At 39.8% G+C, this 20,743-nt stretch overlaps 1 protein-coding gene across 2 annotated transcripts in view; it reads left to right on the plus strand.

The window, feature by feature from the left end:
• Positions 1 to 501: 501 nt before the first annotated feature.
• The window catches only part of Nubpl (NUBP iron-sulfur cluster assembly factor, mitochondrial), a 51,492-nt gene continuing 31,250 nt past the window's right edge, over positions 502 to 20,743 (plus strand). For both annotated transcript variants that reach the window (XR_005108469.2, XM_037414044.2), the window contains exons 1-5: positions 502 to 659; positions 6,797 to 6,950; positions 7,033 to 7,067; positions 13,830 to 13,920; positions 15,312 to 15,351. Coding sequence is in view for 1 of the 2 variants with exons in the window: in XM_037414044.2 (XP_037269941.2) it covers positions 543 to 659; positions 6,797 to 6,950; positions 7,033 to 7,067; positions 13,830 to 13,920; positions 15,312 to 15,351 (437 nt within the window). In the remaining variant the exon portion in view is untranslated. The remainder of the gene's footprint in view (positions 660 to 6,796; positions 6,951 to 7,032; positions 7,068 to 13,829; positions 13,921 to 15,311; positions 15,352 to 20,743) is intronic.

Below are 20,743 nucleotides of genomic sequence, written 5' to 3' on the forward strand. Positions count from 1 at the left end.
GGGCTGCTGTTTTCATGTATACATTCATAGACAATGGCTAACTAAAACGCGTTCTTTTGTTTACGCCAGTTCGAGTAGTGTCAGCAGGATTTCCGTTCGCACTCTCAAAGCGGGGCCCAAACAATCTGGCAAAAGCATAATTACCTTTGCGAAGTTCACCATCGAGTTATCGCTTGCGGGAGCTCTTCTACTTCGTAGAATGTTCGAATTTCATTCATTGTAGTGTTTCATGGCACAAGGGGCAAAGTTTCAGATTGTTACGAAGAATTCGCGAAGAAGTGTAACTTTTAAACATTCAGTGGTCTGACAATATATTCGAATATTCCGCCCGAATAACATTCAGTTTATTCCTTTATTCGTGCACAAAAAGTGCTTCAAACGCGTGTCACCGGCATGTTTACCAAATGTCATAGAAAAAAAAAAAGTGGCGATATGAGCCTAAACGTTCTAGGTTGTTGAATCATTTACAGGTTGTGCTCTCCCACCTCTCCAAACTTTGAGTACGCCAACACGGCTTGGCCATAACTAGGATAGACTTTAAAATGGCTAATCAGTGCATCTTTACGATACACTTGTTTGGAAGGTCTGTTCATTGGTTAAATCATACCATACGAAACGCCGTCCCTGGATGCTACAGCTCTTTTCAAACTGTACCGTCGGTGCGTAAAGCTTTTACACAGGATTGACAACCTGCAGTCACTGTGGCAATCTTGAAAGAAGCTGCAGTGGTCCTGCTCGAAATTCATTTGCGCGCTCACATGATTGGCCTGCTGCTAAAGCTAATTATAACTCTGATGTTTTTATATATGAAATTATAGTGTGACTGATAACTCTGTTAGTGCAAGCTGTATCGCTTGAGCGTATATTTAACTCACCTGGTGACTTGAGTTGGCATATGTGTTGCCTTTAAAGCGCAGCTGATTACGTGTATAGGTAGTACAGATGGAGTCGAGAAATCATTCCTAACGTATGCCTCTGCGACAGGGATGTATCCAGATTTTCCTTATTCTTGGGGGGCAGGGGTAGGGGGGTTGAACCCCCCTCCCTCTGGCTGCGCCAATGCTTTACAGAAAGTGGGTTTCGCTCTGGTACATTACTTAAGCCTAAAGTGAGAAGTCAATCACCTTTGGACAAGTTTCACAACTTCATGCAAGTAAAATATATCATTTTTAATAAAGCACTAAACTCCTTGAGGACAACCGCACTACATCTAAACACAAACAAAAAGGTGTGAACACACACGCTTGTGCAACAGTTGTCCATTTCTGTGCACGAATGCTTTTTTGTGTGTCACCAGCACAACTTTCTGGCTCATAGCATCGTCTTTATATATATATATATATATATATATATATATATATATATATATATATATATATATATATATATATATATATATATATATATATATATATATATATATATATATCAAATGATTTTCATTCCTGTACTGCTATTCATTGTAATCTATTGCTTATTGATGTTTTGGACAACACACATTGAGGCATGGAGCTCGCTTGCCATATTCGGCCCTTATGAAAAAGCATTAAAAATACATTATCATCAAAAATTTGCCTGTGTGTTTGCTTTCTATTACAGTAATGTAAAGGTGCTAAAACAGGTAGTAATGATAGTTTCCTACCGTTCAGACAGCTGGCCATACAGTAGCATGCAAGGCTAGACAAAAAGGTGAAAATCCTTGCGCTAATGTGCCTATTAGCACGTTATGGCTTGATACTGAGATATTAAAAAACTGCTGAATACAGGCTGCGCACCGAGGAAATGCTCAGGAGTTTATGTGAAAAACATGCGTGTCACAAGTGTATGTGAATATATGTCCCAAGTGCGTGCATTTTCACTTGTCAACAAATTTATGTGTTCACAGCCTACTTAGTGTGAGACTAAGATGCTTTGCTAATGTCATGGTAATTGCCTCATGTCTGCTGAGGCATATTGTCCTTCAGCAAGGTAGGAAAACTTGGCTACTCCAGCTTAAATGGCAGACACAGTTATCGTCAACGTTCTTTCATGGAATACCTTTGGCCTATCATTTTGTTAATTTATTCACACTGAGTCTAGCAGGTGAATGCCTGGTGCTGAATGCTTCAATACACAACCTGTAAATATTGGGGCATTGATCAAGTACAGTGTATCCTCAGCTTCATTGTACGACTTGCCAAGGACACAAAACCTGCATTGTAACTCCATGCTGCATTTGTGTTAGGTGTCTATAACATATTGACAAAATAATCTACATAAAACTATTGAAGTACCTTTTTTTATTTACCGTAACATTGTCACAGGGCTATGAAGAACACCAAGAGGGGAGTCTGGTTATTTCACTCATAGCATTCACAGTGTGGATTTGCATGCATTGTTGGTCATGCTTTTCACATTTGGTTAAGGCTTCAATAGAGAAAGAGCAATTTTCTCATAAATAGTTCGGTACTGGTTAAATAGTGATGACATAATGCAGTACATGCTTTTTCCATATTTTTTGGTACAGCATAAGCGATGTGAAGAAATTAAATCGTAGAGCAGCTTCACTGGGCTTGTACTTCTTTTGCAGGCTCTCACCAAAATACATGTGTGTAAAATTATTCCATCTCTTAACCCTCTTTTGTTTCCCACAGCCAATCCAGTTGTTCAAGTACTTTTTTTTTTGCATGTATTTGCATATGCATATGAAAGTGGTAATGCATATGAAAGTGGTAATAAACCGGACACCCAAAAAATTCAGTTTTAGTTTTAAAGGAAAACAAGTATCCACATATGTGGTGTCTTTTTAAAAAAAACCCAAATGCTAAACCAAAAATAAGCTGAATATCAAGTGAGCGTAAAGAGCACCTACAAAGCATCTTTAACTTTTATAACAGTAAAATCAAAACAAGGCAATTCCTGATTGTAACATGAACTCAAAAAGGCATGACGATAGTTATAGCGCGAGGACAGAACGACGACAAAGGGACGAGAAGGAGACGTCGTTCTGTTCTCGCGCTATAACTATCATCGTGTCCTACCAACTAGTCCAAACTGCCGCACTTCAAAAAGGCTGTTTCAAATAAAAAATGAGCCAAGTGCTGTAACGGTTTCAATCAAACTGAGCCACATTCTTTAAAACAGAACTGCGTCAGCAATTGTGACCAAAACAACCAACATGGTTTTATCCAAAGTATTTCATTCGTGTCCTAGTTGCTTTGCTATCGTGTTTACATTCCACAATTAAATTTGGTAGGGTGTGTTGGCACTTATTCAAGGACATGATGTTCTGTGACAAAACTCGAATATAAAGAGTAAAAGGCTGATTTTCCAACATCTTTTTGCCTCTCAGTGTTTATTTTCAAGTTAAAGGCTACAGTATCATATCCTTTCACTCCAACACAGTATATTTGAAATGAAATGCATATGAAATGAAGGTACTGGGCACTGATATATTCCATAAAGAAGAAGTGGTCCGAAACGGCATAGCATAAGACGGGCTGGAGCACTTTCCAGTGTCTTCAATAGACGCCAAGAACACGAAAGCACTGCCGACAGTCCAGAATAGTGTTCCTTTTACCAGGAAGGAACACTCACTTTTCAATTCTAGTAATCGCAATTATACCCATTGGACGAAGCATGGCACCGACAGAAGCACAAGGATCATGGTAATTTTATCACAAAATATTGCTGAAGCGTGCATTTGAATTGTCTTAGACTTATTTTATGACCTAATTCAAGCCCAAATGAAATGTTTCAATCTGTATGAGCCAAATACAAACTTGACTCCTGAATACCGACGATATTGGGCTATGTATATTTTAGCCACAATATAGGTTTGAGGTATGTAGGGGAGGTACATACTGGCAAAAAAAAAAAAAAATGTTTTCAGCAGGCCCGATTATGCTATCAGTAGCAAAATAGTGCATTTTTCCCAGTTTCAGTTGAACTATGTTTGGTTCTATTAGAAAAAAAAATGCCACATATATGAACGCAGAGAACATTAGTTGCATTATGTCCATCATCCTTCTTCATTGTACATAGGAATTTCGCCTGCCGACAACTCTGTTCCAATGCATAAATCATTATTGTCATCACTTCATACCATAATCAATGCCTTCATTATCATTTCAACATGTTTGCGAATAATATAATTATCATCATGACAAACATTAGAAAATTATGCCATGTGTATCTTTGTCAATTAATCTACGTCCCAAATAAACCATATAAATTATAAATGAATTGTAAACATAACTTCTAAATGTCGTACTTATCTGTATTACGGATAATGTTATGTTCAGAGCTGCTTGCCAACGAAGCGGGTCCTAGTACCATTTATCATTTTGTTGACTTCTTACAAGACACTCGGTATGCCTGTTGTCCACAAACATGAATGCTGCAGCAACAACCCAACTTAGAAAGCTTTGGTCATTTACAGTGTAACAAAACTCGGATAAAAACAAGATAATACCTTCTTTTTTTTAAATAAAGCAAAATAATCTACAAAAGGTATAGCGAATTCAAAATGAACTTATAAAAAAAATGTAGGCATACACCTACACAGGCGACTTGAAAAGAACGCCTTTGTGTGCACGTACTGCTGTTCATTTGCGGAAGTGAAACACATGAATATTTTTATGAAATGCTTGCGTAATACCGACATTATTCATTGACCTTTAAGGCCATCTTACCTACCTGAACCCATTGCTGTGGTATGTTTTGTCCTCATATGTGGATGCCAAGATACAAAGGGTTAACATGAGTTCGAGATCAGAAAAGGATATAGTACTAGAAAGAAAAAAAATTGTGCAGTAGAAGGCTGACACATCTTTTGATAATACATTGTTTGCAGTAGCAAGCACAAGAAATTCTGTGACTTTTTTGTATTAATGACTGGAATTGCTCATTTAGATGATCCTTGAAGTGGCCCTACAACACTTTATCAGCTTGGTCAGAAAACCTTGCTGATCGGTGGTCGAGGCTCCTGAGAAGACGGAAGCCTGTAGGCAACTTGGAATTTACAATGAATTCTAAAAGTCAGCTGGAAATAATTTTTTTGTCTACAAATGATGCCGTATTACCAAATGACCATGCCATATAACCAGATTTCGCATTGGCTGATTTTAGCGTCGTGAGCTGCATAGTTACGGTGGATGCCACATACCCCCGCACGCTCACAATCACACTAAATGTTTGTGTTCAAAAGAAAAAGGCAAAAAAGTTCTTTAGGTCAATGACGTGCACATGACGTAACTTTTTCCTTTGGTGCCATTTCTACCTACTTAGCTTACGGTGCGCTCATTGAGATGAGCAAAGAATGAAAGCAGTTAAAGTGTGCAAGAGAACTGTTGACTCTGCTCATACTTGCTGTACCCTAAGAATTTTATGGTTATCAGTTCATGAGACAATCAACACCTCATTTGATGGTTACTTGGAAAAGTGTTGCTCTGTTCATACTTGGTGTGCTTCAAAAATTTTGTGGTTGTAAATTCGTGAGACAATCAACTCCTTTAAATGAAGCCATTTGATGGTTACTTGGAAAAGTGTTGTAGGGCCCCTGTAATGTTACAATTAATAAAATTGAATAATAGCCTTCACCTAAAGATGCTGACCTCCCCCCCCTTTTTTTTGCACAAGGAAAAGCTCCCCTTTAATAGTGAGTAAACCTGCTGGAGTTGATTCCAGAAGCACATGAATATTTTTGAGTGGAATTGTTTGTCCTGAGAAGCCTCTAGAAATTATAGGGGGCCTTCTCCAGCAACGCAGATTAGTGATAGTAATGTAGCTTGTTTATTACACTCACAATATTTTGCCTTCATTGCTTTGAGTGCATTGTTGAAATTAGAAATTGTCATTTCTACTGAGCTTGCTTTGATAAACACTGCTTTTCTTCTTTGAAAGTGTGAGTACGTGCAATGACCAGATTTTTGGATGGGTGATATCACTGCAACAGTGATCACATCACTGCAAATGTGATGTCACATTGCACAATGCCTCTGAAAAACTAAATATGATCATGAGGAAGAATCCTGATGACTGAAGCTATTCTTTTATTTTTTAAGCACAGTTTCTTAAATATGAGGCAGTGTTCTTTACTTTCTTCCTTTACTCGATGGCAGCCATCTTGTTTTATTTTGTCTGGAATGTAATAATATGCACCTTGAGGGAACATAAATGAATTTTATTGCTTCTATGATTTGTGTCAAACAAATTTAAGAGATTTCTTGAAGTGCCTAATACTTTTAACTGCGAAGCTGTTTGTAGCCGAGGTAAATCTCTGGGGATTGTCGTCTGCACTTTCTAGCCCAGCTGTGAGAGAAGCTTGATGAGAGGGCGAGTGTGGGTCAAGCTAAGTGGGTGAGAGTGAAGCGTACTATAGCCAGATAAGCCTAGTAGATAAAGAGTAACAGTGTGGAGAGAGTGAAGCTGGCTAGGGAGGAGGAGAGCAAATACAAAGCTATGGTCATAGCGGAGCAGTTTAGCGTGGATAGGAAGGAAGGAGTGCGGTTGGTTGTCCTAGTGAAAGCAGTCGACCAAAGGTGTCTTTGAGTGCAAGTTCTGCTGGTGAGAGAAAGAAAAATGGCCCATGTGTTGGTAAAAGTGGAGGAAAAGTGCGCTTACGCCACCAGCTCTGCTGTTAAATCAGGCTTCATGACATTGAGTCAGTTCAGGCTGCACGTTACTTTTGACCGTAGTTGTGTTAGCCTGTGCAGAACTCGGAAGAACTGGATCTAATGTAAATGTTAGTGTGTTTAAATGAAGAAAACAAATTGTATGGTGATAGTATTAATTTTTCTTTTTCCAAATTATACAGCGATGCTTCGGTGGTAATTCAAGCTATAATAAAGCAGAACAAAGTCAGGAAAGAACATCACAAGGACTGCCCAAGAAGTTTCCAGTCGCAGGTGTCAGGCATGTCGTCCTGGTGGCATCTGGCAAAGGTGGTGTTGGGAAATCCACCACTGCTGGTGAGGCTATTAACTAATTAGATTCCTTGTATAAGCATTTTTCTGATCAGATGGTTACAAAACTGTGTATTATTATTTACAGTCAACTTGGCTTTGGCACTTTCCTTGCATGAAACGGTGAGCTGAAAGTTGCTACTTTAAACTGCTTGCATGTCTGCAATTATAAATGCAACTACAGCGAAAACCTTGTGAGTGCATGACGTACAAAAGTTTATGACAGTTCATGAAGTAGATGGTATTACCTGAAGTCAAAGCAACGTACACACTGCTTTGTCACTGTCATAATTTTATGGGAGCAGTATCGTTCATGTCTAATATCAATGAATCAATCAATTAGATCTTTATTTTCAACAGTTTGTTACAAACTTGTGGGTCCTTCAGGTGAAAAGCTGTTGCAAACAGCTTAAGGGTGCCTGAAGGCCCTTTATGGCAGCACTATACAGAGTACAACGAAATAAAGTAAGTGTACATCTGTTGTATTAATGACAAAGTATTAATAAAAACATATAAGAAATAAGTTTGTGTACAATAGTGGTCATTTGACAGAGTTATTGAAAAGCAAAAAGCAGTAAAATCATGCAACTTCATTTGAAAACTAAAACTATAATTAAACGCCATAAATATAAATACCATAGAAATGAATAGCATAAATTAAAGAGAGTGATACTCTTAGCAATTGTTTAGTAAGTTTACATAACTGTTCTCACACACAAGCATCGTGCAACATTGTAACCAACAAAAATGTCTCATATTTTTCTGAGTTCGGGCATGAACATCAATATTTTCGTTTTCACACTCATTGAGAAGTGAGGGGACATTGTAGATGATTGATTGCATTAGGTAACTAGTACGTCTTTCGGGACAAGCCATTTGTTCGGACCTGGTTGTTCTGGTTGACCGCTGAACTGCCGTTGTAGTCCTGACAGTGATTTTGGAAGTGAAGAGAACTTTTTAGAGGCAAAGAAGTATCATGGAGCAAACGAAACTGATGCACCTCAGTAACTCTGATTATGTTAAATTTAGCAAAAAGAAGTAATGTGTGGAGATGGGGCTGTCATATAAGTTTAACACAGTTAAGAACAAATGTGTTCTTATGTCATACTTAGAGAAATGTATGAAAAACAAACAATAGATCAGCTTGTGAATTATGCTGCACTTCACATGACTGTGAATCATTGCTTTTCATAGTGAAAGGAACTCTATATGTGTCCATTTCACTACTGGTAATGAACTTTTTTGAATAAAGTATCACTTATTTCAACTAGTGACCATCTTCAATGAGGGTGAAATTTCTGCTGCACAATGAAGATACAGTGTTGCATCAGCTGTAAATCATACTTTTGTGGGTTTGCATTGCATGCTCATGTTTCTAGCCTTTTGCGCACTTTCTGCATCAGTTTGTCTATGGTGTGGGGTCGCAGAGCACTGTGGATGTCATTTCCTTAAAGGGAGATGCAATTCCAAAAAAAAGATGTGTTAATCTGTAACGTAGGGCAATGAAACTTTTGTTGTATATGTAAGCTTTTATGTTAACTTTAAATGAGTAATTATAATTATAATTAGCTGCCCAGTTTTGTTTTATGCCATGACAATGTGTAAAGTATGCCAGTTCATTTTGGACAAACTTTTTATGCCACTAAACATTTAACTTTAATAGTTTGAGCCAATAATGGCTCATATTACTCCACATTAACTGTAGAATGCAAATTACTATCAAGAAAGTGCATATAAAACATTCTGATGACCAAGAAAAATTGCAATCTGAAAATTGTTGGAATTCTCAGCCCATACTAAATGCTTACGTTTCGTTTGTAATAACTATACATCTGATGTAAAGTTCATACATGCACCCTTCGCAGGTTAAACTGAAGGCAACTATTAAGTCGATGTTGATTGTTGAAATAGCGGTCCAAAAACCTCGTAGTGTTACTTTTGTGCCAAGGAAGGGCCTACTTTGAAATATATTCGTGTTTTAGTGGTCCGCATTAGATTAGCGCACTTCAAATTACCCGCCTCAAGAAGCGGACCGACCGGACCGACTCATGTCACTGTTGCCGTGCACGTTACCCAGCTTTACTGCGCTAGTAGCAGCAGACCGAAAGTAGCGGGAGCCACAGTAGCAACAACGGCCATTGATCAATTTTCCACCATTGGCTCTGAGATTGCAGACGTTTTTTATTCAACTGCGCCCTGCTAGACGGCACCACCTATCCAGTGTAAGTACGCGAAAATTGAATTTTTAACCACTAGGTTCATTCCCCATAGTAACGTCTGACGGTTCTTTTTTTCATAAATCAAACAGAAATCAACAGGCAGCATTTTATTGCGTCTCTTGATACACTGAAGGTTTTTTATTTAGTGCAGCTAGATTCATTACTAGTGATCAATTGTAAGCGGTCCGTCTGATGTTATTGGAATCATTTTGAGATTGTCCTACTGCGGTGCATGTGTTCTTGTGCATTTACCTTAATTTCTCGGTAAATAGGGCGCTGTTATTGATAATATTGTCATTTTAGATGTTGTCATACATTGAGCTTTCACTCTGACGTAAAGTGTTATTTGACATTAGTGTCCCTTTAAGGTATGTGGGGGCAAAGTTTAATCCCGATTGGGCGATCAGAAGTACCGAAAACATGATATTCAAACTCAAGAAGTTGCCCAAAAATGAATCTTGAGAAAAACGCATTCTAAAGGTGTAAGTGAAAGGTCGTCTATGCAGAAAATATGTTTTTTTAAGATGATTTCTTTCGTAATGAGAGTTTGGCAATTATGCAAAATGCAATGGCAAGCAGCTAGGTGACAATTTCTTGAGGACTCTAGACAATGAGCGCTTCTTAATTTTTTTGTAGCAACCTTGTGCTCTTTAAAAGCGATATAAACCTACTTTGAGTTAAATGGCAATCTTCAGTTTTTTGTCATGAAAGTAAAAAAACTAAACTTGTGAAAGTGAATAAAAATAAAAAATATGTAATTTTGGAGAGAAAAAAAAACATATTTTTCGACTTGCTTCTACTCTTAATAAAGCACAAATGCTCGCATTAACTGTGATCATGACCCTTGAACTTCGGGAAGTTGATACCAGCATGGTTATTTGACTTGGGTAATAGTACATGGGCTATTTTCTTCGCTAGTGGCCCTCAGTTCAATTGATGCATAGAAAGATGAAGCACTTCTGTTGGAATTTTATTGAAACTGTCTAGAGTAAATCGGTGATTTCATGTGAATCTTGCAATAAAGAAAAAGTTCTTTAATATGTTTGTTCATAAGTATGTTTTTCTACGAGTAAACATGGGACATATATTTTAATTGGTAGTGATTATAATAACAAAACCAGATACTATAAATATACAAGAGTTTTAAAAAATATATAAGATGTCCCAGCTATATAATGGACTAAGCTGGTGAATGGTAGTAGTACGAAGGTTGTTCTGTTTACGCTACACTGCGAAGTATTTTTTGATAACAAATGAGCTTAATATTTTAATCTAATGGGTAAAATAATTGTTGGTCTAATGTTGTTGACCCAAGTGCCAAATTATTCTTTGCATTTGGAACCAGCATATTCAATTCTTCCTATTTAAAAAATTTAAGAGAGTAAATGTAGAAAACTAAAATAACTGTGTGCGTATGCAGTCCGGGACTGTGCAGCAGCAATTATTTCATGGAAAGTTGGGTTGTTTGACAGCAAATGTTCTAGCTGTTATGGTGACCATCTGCAACGTATTCGAAAAAATATTGTACTCATTTACAGCCATGCAATTTGAACAGGAATATTTGACAACTTTGACACAAAGCGAATTAAACAATCATACTCCAATTCAATAGTACGCTCTATTTTACTCGTTCTCAAAATATTAAAAAAATAGGAAGTAATGAAGGAGTAAAATATGCTTACCAATTTCTATCCCATGTTCTGAAAAGTACTCAGTAGTCGTCATTCCTTTAAGTTCCCGCAATCCTGTGTACATTGATATGTGCTTACAGAAATGATTGACGATGGCCAGACTACTTTAGATTTCATGACAACCAAAACATACCTTTTACCAAAAAAAAAAAAGCAAGAATGGCTCATCACTGATGAGGTGAGCATGCCATTTATTCATAAAGAATAATACACTTTTGATCTTGTTCTAGTTTTCAAAATTGGAGAGCATCAGCAGATCTCAAAGATCTGCTCATGATCTCAAAGACACCAGTTCAAAGGTACACGATAGGTGTGTCACAACTAAAAGTGATGAAGGGGTGGGCAAGGCCATGAAGACATGGAGGGGGGGGGGGGGGGGCAGATCTTATTGCCCGTATTTACTCAGGTTTATGAGTCATTGATGTAGTTATTGAAGAAGAATAACAAAAAAAAAGGTCTTTATACTGAGAAACCTTCTCTTTCTTTTTTATGACATAGACTGTGCACACAAGAGCAATAGTTGTTCGTACACTGTAGCACCCCCCAGATAACTCACTTTCAAGAAATGTGCTACAAAAGCCCTTCAAGTTGCTTTTTGCTTCAGTTATAGGAGCACGGTCGTTAAAACAGAAAATCATGGGGCGGGAAGTGTCACTTAATTGAAGAAGTTGCCACTGGTTACTGCTGCTTGAAACCTGCTGCTGGTGCTTCATATGACCATCTAAAAGCAACTATTTGTAATAATAATTGTTGGGGTATTATATATTAAAATGTAAGAATATGATTATGATGGATGTCGTAGAAGAAGGCTACAGAAATTTGAATCATTCGGTGTTCTGTAATGTGCACCTAAATCCAAGTACTGTCATTCTTTATGAAAAACAACACGCGATTGCGTGACCTGCTCTCTACAACAGCTGCCTACAGTATCTCTGAGCGATTGTCCAGCGGCCATAAGTTGTTGTTTTGTTTGCCAATAGATGATGCCAAAAGCCAACATCTTTTCTTTTGCTGTCGGTTGATGATGGTCCTGTAGGCAGCCACCGCAGAGCGCAGGCCACGTGCTCATATGTTCCCTTTCATAAAGGACGACAGTGTACATGGGCCTTTTGCTCTCTGCCTCTATCGAAATGCGGCCGCCACAGCAAGGATTCGATCTCGTGAGCTTTGGGTCAACAGTTGAGCACCATAACAACCACTTGACAATCATGGCAAGTAGAAGCCAACAGTACTGCAAAGGGGTAAGGGTCAGAGAAAATTTACACGAGGTATTTGATGATATTGCCAGATAACTCTAGTGGGCTAAAGGATGCTTCATTTTTGGGCTCCATCTATGCAGTATCTCTTTTTCTCTTACTGTTAGAGTTGTGTGAATGCCTAAAGTATTCACATAATGATTTGAATAGTGTGCTATTCAGTTTGGTTTTTGAATTGTATTGTCGCTGTTTGTAAGTATGGTCACTTTTTTCAATAAATCTTTCTTCGGTGTCCTGGTATAGGCATAAAATATGAAAACTAGTGTAGCAGGCTGTCACTCTAGAAACCAACTTTTAGTTGCTTGAGGAGTCCATTGTTGGCAAAAGAAGTGCTCATCTTTTTTTTTTTTTTTTGGTTAATCCAATTACACTTTTAATAAACAATGCTTCACAAGCGAAATATAATGACAGGAACTTACTGATATTGTGATTACTGTGTTTGAGTATTCTGTGTAATAATTGTGAAAATGGTTGTTGATTGTTCAAAAATTATTTGAAAGGTGTTCAATATTTGGCTAATTAAATTCAGTAAAAAAATAAATGCTCTTCACATATCATTGCACTGTGTAGTTCTTAATATGTTCACTCAACTAGAGCAGCAAAGGCTAGTGCAGGTGTATTGAATAATGCCTGTGTACTGCTTGGATTTATGTTTTACGCTTGAAGAACTGCGGTTGGTCAAAGTTAATGCATAACCCCTTCACTACTGTATCTCTTATATACTGATGAAATGCTTTTGAAGATTATACTCCATCAATTATCTGTGGATTTGTTTACTTATCTGGAAGATACAGGAAGCCTCATATGTAAGCACAATAATTTTATTTGGGCACTTCTTTTGTATTCTTCTCATTGTTGGAGTGATACGATCGTTCATTTGATACTCAATTAGGAGATGAAAAGCTAAAGAAGAGAGAAAAAAAGGCATGTTTTGTAAGAGAACCTGTGATTTAAATCGTAGGGTTTTTTTGTGATGTTTTTAGCCATGAGCATGTGAATGGTGAAATCAAATGAATAGGCTGAGCATTGTTTGCAGGCATAAACTTAAACAACATAAAAAAAGTAGGTCTATACCGACATAAACAGTGTGCCAGCTAACCCAAGAAGATGGCTTATTGAAAATGTGTAGGGTCTAGTGTTTTCAGTTTATGTAAACCAACGAAAATTGTAAGAAAAGTATACCAAAATCAATTTTTTTTTAGAAATTCAGTTTTGACTAAAGAACAAGTTTACTGAACAGACAACACTGTCATTGCTGTGTGGCTGTAAGCCACAGAGCAATTCACAGCAATTGCAGTGTTGTCTGCCACACCAGTCATTCCTTTTAGTGCAAGGAATCTTGTGAGATTGAAGTCATGCTTCAGCCTGCCACCTAACTATGTGAATGATTTTTCTTTTTTATTTGTCATTACGATGGAAAAAAGAAGCTAAGGAGGGAAACTGGGGTGCATAGGTTGGTCTGAAAATTCCAGCTTTCAGTCTTTGCATTTGTTGTACTGTGAGAGTCGTGGAAGAGGAATTGCATGAAGATGTTAATTTTTTTAGCATTTTAATTTTTTAGTAATAAAAAAATGTTATGTAACATTGCTGAGTAATTATGACTTCATAATTCATTTTTCCCCTGCAAATACAACTTGGTTGATTGAATGAGGCTAGTGCTTGGTTACAGTACTTCAATAAAAAAATTATTTAATTAATTTTGGTTCTTGATTTCTTTAGAAGCCAACCGTGGGGCTTCTTGATGCAGATGTGTATGGACCCTCCATTCCACGCATGATGAACCTGAGTGGTGAACCAGAATTGACTCAACGTACGTTCAAAGTGGTTTCGCCCCCCCCCCCCCCCCCTTCTTTTGCATGCTAAAACTAGAAAGTGGTTCTTGATTGTTTTTTCAGTGCTAAGCATAGGTAGTTGCCATTTGCTGTGCCATTGAAGATATTGGCTGTGTGCGTTAACTTCCATGCTGACATATATTTAGAATATACAACTTTTTTTATGTTCCCATTTTATGAACTTGCTGTTAGGAGTGTTCTCAATGGGCTCTTTGTCATTGTGAATTAGTTCGTGTTGCGTTAATACTGCTTTGTAATTTTACTGGACTGAATGGGATGAGTGCTTTGTTAAGTGTATGGTTGAAGGTAAAAAAACCTGGAGACACTGCGCCGATCAAAGTGAAAGTTTTAAAAACACTAAAAAAAAAGACGTTTTGGCTCCCACACGGAAGCCTTGTTCACAGGTGAAATGAAAAATCACAAAATTATCAAAATTAGTGTATGGTGGGGATGGTGGTTGTGATGTTGCAACAGGCGGGGTTAGCCTAGCCTAAATGGCTGACAATTGTTTCGCCTGAGCATCTCTTGAGTTATAGGGGTCCGTCACCAAATGTCACTCAGCCCAATGTCTCTCAGAAAAGTCGTCAGGATCCATTGCTCGCTCCTCGCAGTTCCATGCTGCTACATGTGGTTTTAAGCCTCACTTCTTGGGAACATTTATTTTAGGCAGTAGGGGTAACACATCTTGCATTGAAACATTTGCATGGGGACGCTTGCAGGGGAAGACTATGTTATGAAAAAAAAAATAGCAGACTGTTCCGCAAATGAGCTAAAGTAAACACCACACACTTCAGAATTTTTTCTTATGTGGTTTTCAAAGGAAAAAGAATAGAAAAGTGAGCCCCGTAACTGTCTGCATCAGAGTGCGACACCTCAACAGTTGCTCACACGCGATGGGAGTAAGGAAGGATTAAAAGGTATATATAGAGAGAGGAAGGAGAGAGCGAGGCGCAGCAACAGCGAGTGATGGAAGTAAAGAGGAGATAGGAAAGATGGAAACGGTTGCAGGAGTCTGAGGACAAAACACCACTCAGCGAGAGCTCATGTCGGCGGCAGGCGATGGCGTAGGGGGAGCCCAGTAGGCCAGAGCTGCGCTGTCGTCGGAGATCGCAGGGGCACAACCGGTCGGCACGAAATCCAGCGAGCGAGTGTTCAGAATTTTAGCATCTACCTTTGATGTACGTGTGCTATGGTGTCGCATTGTCTGTACGTTTGTGCAGTGTTAGGCAGTTGGCGGTAGCACTTGTGTGCGATACCTTTTGCTATGTCTGTGACCATCCTTTATGCTGATTCTTCTCAGAGGCTCCTTTATATTGATTTTGTTTTTTGCAGTGCACAAGTGACTATATTTTTAATTTTTTTTCCACAGAAAACCTTATGAAGCCACTCGTTAATTATGGGATTAAATGGTGAGCTATTTTGTATATCGATAGTTTTTATTGTGTACTTCCACAGGAGTATGCAACATCATCATGTACTATCAGCGAAATGTTACAGAGCACTACAAAACATATGTTACAGAGCACTACAAAACATATGTTACAGTTGAGTGGGGAGAGCACATTTTCATCACTTTATATGATGATTGATGAAGTGGATCATCATATCCTGCACTATAGCATTAACACCATGTGTGCATGATACCAAATATCTCATGGTCTAGAATTTCGCATTGTTCAACATTTTCGTGCTTTGTTAGGGAAAGTCTGCAAGCAAAAGGTTGTGTATATAGTCAGATACTGATAGAATGCAGGGATAACTTTATCCCATTTATATATGACACCAGTGCTTATGTGCTCTTGCGTTCCCTCACCTTGTTGTCTCCTTCTCTAATTTATGTGGTGTTGTGACTTAAGGTACTTGTTGGCTTCAATGTGTACTTCTTTGCAGGCAATAAACAATATAGATTATACTATTTCATTTATAAAGATGCCAGAATAGTAACTAGCTCGACCTTTTTTATGCCAAGGATATGCATTATTTCTCTATGCAAATCCTTCATATTATGCTAGTGAACGATGACACTCTTCGAAGGATCAACTTTCATTTTTGTTTAATGAATGGCCCATAGCACTTGTTTAGTACTCTGCTGCGAGTTACACTTTAAAATAACGCTAGACTTTAAGAAAACTAATATTCTGAGAGTGTAATAAGGAGGAGCACACTGGAAGTCTACAAGAAAACCTTTTTTTTTTTTCCGTAAAGGTGGCATGAAAGAGAGGCACCCGTTGGGACAATGGCTGTTTTTAAAGCTTACATTGTTGTGTCTGTGGAAGCTGAATTCCTGCAAACAGGCCACTAGACCTAGAAAACTTTAGTGGATTGTGTTCATAGCTTCAACTTGGCACTGGTGATTACGAGGTCATCATAGAACCTCCTTTTACCTCTCTTGGACGGGCACAGTCAGGTGAAACCTGTTTGCTATCAGTGCCTCTGTGATATTTTTTATAACGAAAGCTGTTATGAGATCACAACTCGGGTCACACGCAGTTGTCTGCCGTCGTCGCCGGTGTTTGTAACCACATGACGCGAAATTAGAAAAAAAACCTAGCACCAATGACACAGTGGGGCACGAACCCGGGTTCGCTGGGTGGTAGCCCAGTATTCTACCACTGAGTAACGCCGGTGCTTGTATGCAGGCTTGACCTAGCACCAATGACACAGTGGGGCTCAAACCCAGGTCCGCTGGGTGCCAGCGCAGTATTCTACCACTGAGCTACACCAGTGCTTGTGACTTCTTGTCAAACTTGCCTTAGACAGGCTTGATGACAGGAAAGCAATCGCGTTAATACAACTTATAAGGCGTTTTAAAACAGCGAAAGAACAACCAGTCGTACAATGTGATTAGCGTAACGAGTGGGCTGTTCAATGCTCCAACCCATCACAAAAGCTTGTTCTTGTTTCCCTATTGACTGTGGCACATACCCACTTCAGCCATAATTCGTCATCGTCGGTAGCCACTGCATGAACAATCGGCACAAAATTCCTTGCAGGTGTTTAGCAGATACCACACTTTTCATAAGAATGATGAAAAATAGCATAGGGAATGCCGCCCTACTACCCAAATAAATTTAATAATAATGACCTAGTGGGTATCAAGCAAGTGTGCTTGCAGTAGTTACCCAATGAGTGTTGAGAAAAGGCTTTGAAAGGCGGCTCTTCTAGCTTTTGCTTTGACTGTGCTGCACCTTCCACGTAGGCCTAGCATTTTTTCTTGCAGTACGAGTGATCATGCAATGTAGAAAGCACAACAAAAGCATGCTTTACTGTTCGTTATGAGGAATATCAAGATTTATATTGACTGTTCTGTGGCCTGTCCTCTTTGCAACTCAAAAACACGAGTCAAAGAAATTGTAGTAAATCATAGCATAAAAGTAGTAAACAGCTGATATTGAAGCCATTATAACAGTGCATTGGATATAGTGAAAAGATTGCTATTCCCGGCACAAATTTTGTAGATGTACATGTATTTGAAACCCCGTTTCAGCAAAGTGCAATTGTGTGTATGCATATAACCGTAACGGCATAAAACCTTTCGTAACTATCCATTTTGTTGAGAAATATGGGCAGTAAGAATGGGGTATAGCATCTAAAACAGAGTAATAGTCACAAAGAAGTAAATTTGGCTCACCCTTTAACTTCGTTGTAACAAGGTTTAACTCTTTATTTATGAGATTATACACCCTGATTATACAACTTTTAGAGGACCACGCGAAACCGTCGTATGACCTGAGCGTCATATAATCGAAAAACTAAGATTATAGACCGTGACACTATGCCTTGCCCGAAAAACGGGTACAGACTGCTTGAATAAGCCCACGACACGACCTTCTGCCTCTGCAATAAGGGTAGATTAAATTATTGTTGACAGTGGTAGCTAACAGCAGCAATAAATAGTTGAAGGAGGCCCGAGCGAATCTTAATTCTCAGCCTTAAAAACAATCAAATCCAACGTGCATCTTTCTACCAATAAATAGAGTCCGAAAATTGCCTGCGTGTGAAAATGAAACCAAAACCGTGTTGCCGTGAGCCTTCTATGAGAAGAGTCTGATACAGTGCCATCGCTATCGCATAATGGCGACGGACAACGAGTTTATGTACGATTTGTTTGTGCGCGACTGAGCTGTGTGCGTTGGAGTTTGTTGCCTCGTGAAGTGCAGCTAGTGGTGTCCCGCTGTTGTTATGAACGTTGACGTCAAGTTAAAGTAATTTAGCAAGGCGAAAACAGCTGCGTCGTGCCCTCAAGCATGTGCAAAGCAGTTACTGCGAGTGTGACACCCCCGCAGGGGCATCTGTGCAAGCAGGCTTGGTGTGTAATGACACAACGGACCCGAGCTAATGGGGGGTTTAGACCTCTCCAATGCCTAGCCGTGCGTGGCTTTGCCGTGTCCGGGGAAAAGGGGATCCTGGTGGTTGAGCAGACACCGGGTGCTTGGACCTTAAGGCCCCCGGCAGAGGCAACACACCCCTTTGGCACCGGCTTCACGCAGACGGCATCCCTGGGCGGACCCACCCAAGGGAAATTGGCAGCCGCCTTTTCCTATCTCTCTCTTCCTACACCTTCGTCTTTTCTCTCTTTGAATTTTTCCTGTCATCTCCTCATCTCTGTTCACTTCCATCTTCCAGGCGGCAAGGGTTAACCTTGTGTATGTGCCCTCTCTTCGTCACATAATATTGGGTCATAGTGGCTTTGTACAGCTGGCACTGGCATACATTTTTATAATTGTGCTGCTGCGTCCCCATGCTGGGCTCCGTGGTGGGTGGTTGGCATGGCTGCCGAATTTATATATACTTTATGGCCTCTTTTCTATTCCCCAAACTGTCTGATCGCCCTCGCTCTAAGAGGGGGCGCACCGAAGGAATGCTGAATGTCTTTCTAAAACCCAAAGAAATCTTCCCGCGCTTCCATCTGATTCACTGTGAAACACAAAAGAACGCAAGAACAATCTCTTCATTTGTCGTATCAAAATGCCTCACCAATACCCTTCGTACAGGTTATCAGGCTACACGCATGGCTAGTGGCGACCTTCTTCTCGAAGTACAAAGCAAGGCCCTGTAAGAAAATCTTTCAAAACTCACCTCTTAGGAACCACACCTTTATCTGTCACACCGCACTGTTCCCTGAACATTTCCAAAGGTGTAGTCTTTGATTAAGATCTAATCAACATGACAAAGAGTGAGCTCCTTGAAGGCTGGAACGAGCAGCAGGTAACGTATCTTCAGAGAATTAAGGTCAGGCGTGACAACTAAGAAACGCCGACAAAACACCTCATCCTTACACTCTGCCCAAGCACACTTCCAGAATACATCGAAACAGGTTACTTGAAGTTAAAGGTCCAACTCTACATCCCCAACCCCCGACGTTGTTTTAAGTGCCGGCGTTTCGGCCACGGCTCTCAGAGCTGCCGCGGCCGTCAAACTTGTGCAAAGTGTAGTTCGCACGAACACGCTACAGACAACTGTGAAGAAACTCCCCACTGTGCAAACTGCAACGGTGGACACCTAGCTTATTCTCCTACATGTAAACACAAAAAAGAAATCTTTACACTCAAAGTAAATGAAAACATCTCATTTAGGGAGGCGCATAAGCATCTACCTTTGCAGGGTCCTTCGTTCGCAGAGGTGGCACGAAAGGGGGCAGTGCCACCAAAATCCGCGGCGCCCGCACATACCACGCAAAGTGGACAGGCGGTAGCGCCATTCACCCCCCTCAGCGAAAGTAGCACAGGCTCTTCCACCACCAAAAGGCTTGCAGGCCTCCAGACCTGAAGCACCAGATCCTTCTGTTTTGAGAGATAGCCCTAAGACTTCCGTGCCTGCACGCCTGAACCGCGAGCGGGCATCCAGCACGTCGTTTGAGATGATGGACACAACAGCAAGTCCAACGGTGTCTTCGGCGCCGAATGACATGCGCGGCTCTTTGGAGCGCGCCAGAAAGTAAAAAAACCACCACGGGGCCTGACAAAGGCACCTGACTTAACGCAATACTTCTTTAATACACACAGCACTCATTTACACTCATAATAGATACACAAATAATACAATGGAATGTCAGAGGACTGCCTAAAAACCTCGATGATATCCAAGAACTCTTACACAAACATTCACCAAATGTGCTGTGTACAAGAGACACACTTAAATTCCAGGAACACCAATTTTCTACGTCGTAATGTAATATTCAGAAAGGACCGCAATGACGCAGTAGCATCATCTGATGGTGTGGCCATTATAGTTGATCAGGGCGTAGCGTGTACACACTTACCACTACAAACATCCCTTGAGGCAGTGGCTGTTTGAGCAGTTCTTTTGAACAAACATGTCAGCATCTGCTCTCTTTACATACCTCCACAGTACCATCTCGAAAAACACGAATTCGAGTCACTGATAGATGAACTACCCGAACCATATGTGGTCCTTGGGTACTGGAATGCACATAATGGTCTATGGGGCGACTCTCGCTGTGATGCATGAGGTTCCTAATTAAACAGTTTCTTTTTTCTTCAGGTGCGTGTTAGTTCAATAGGAAAGAACTAACATACTTTAGCCTCGCCAACAAAACCTACTCATGCATAGATCTCAGCATTGTGTCCCCATCGCTTGTACCCCTGCTTCAGTGGAAAGTGATCAAGAATCCTTTTGGAATTCACCACTTTCCGATCATTCTAAGTACATAGACAAAGGTCCTCCACATGTTCCCAGATGGCAGACAGACAAAGCGGACTGGGAAAAGCTCAGAGAAGCTACTCGCTTAAGGGGGCAGACTGCTCTTAGACATTTTTTGTTTATTTGTTCAGTGATCTT

The sequence above is a fragment of the Rhipicephalus microplus genome, chromosome X (assembly GCF_043290135.1).
Source record: "Rhipicephalus microplus isolate Deutch F79 chromosome X, USDA_Rmic, whole genome shotgun sequence".
Taxonomy (NCBI): Eukaryota; Metazoa; Arthropoda; class Arachnida; order Ixodida; family Ixodidae; genus Rhipicephalus; species Rhipicephalus microplus.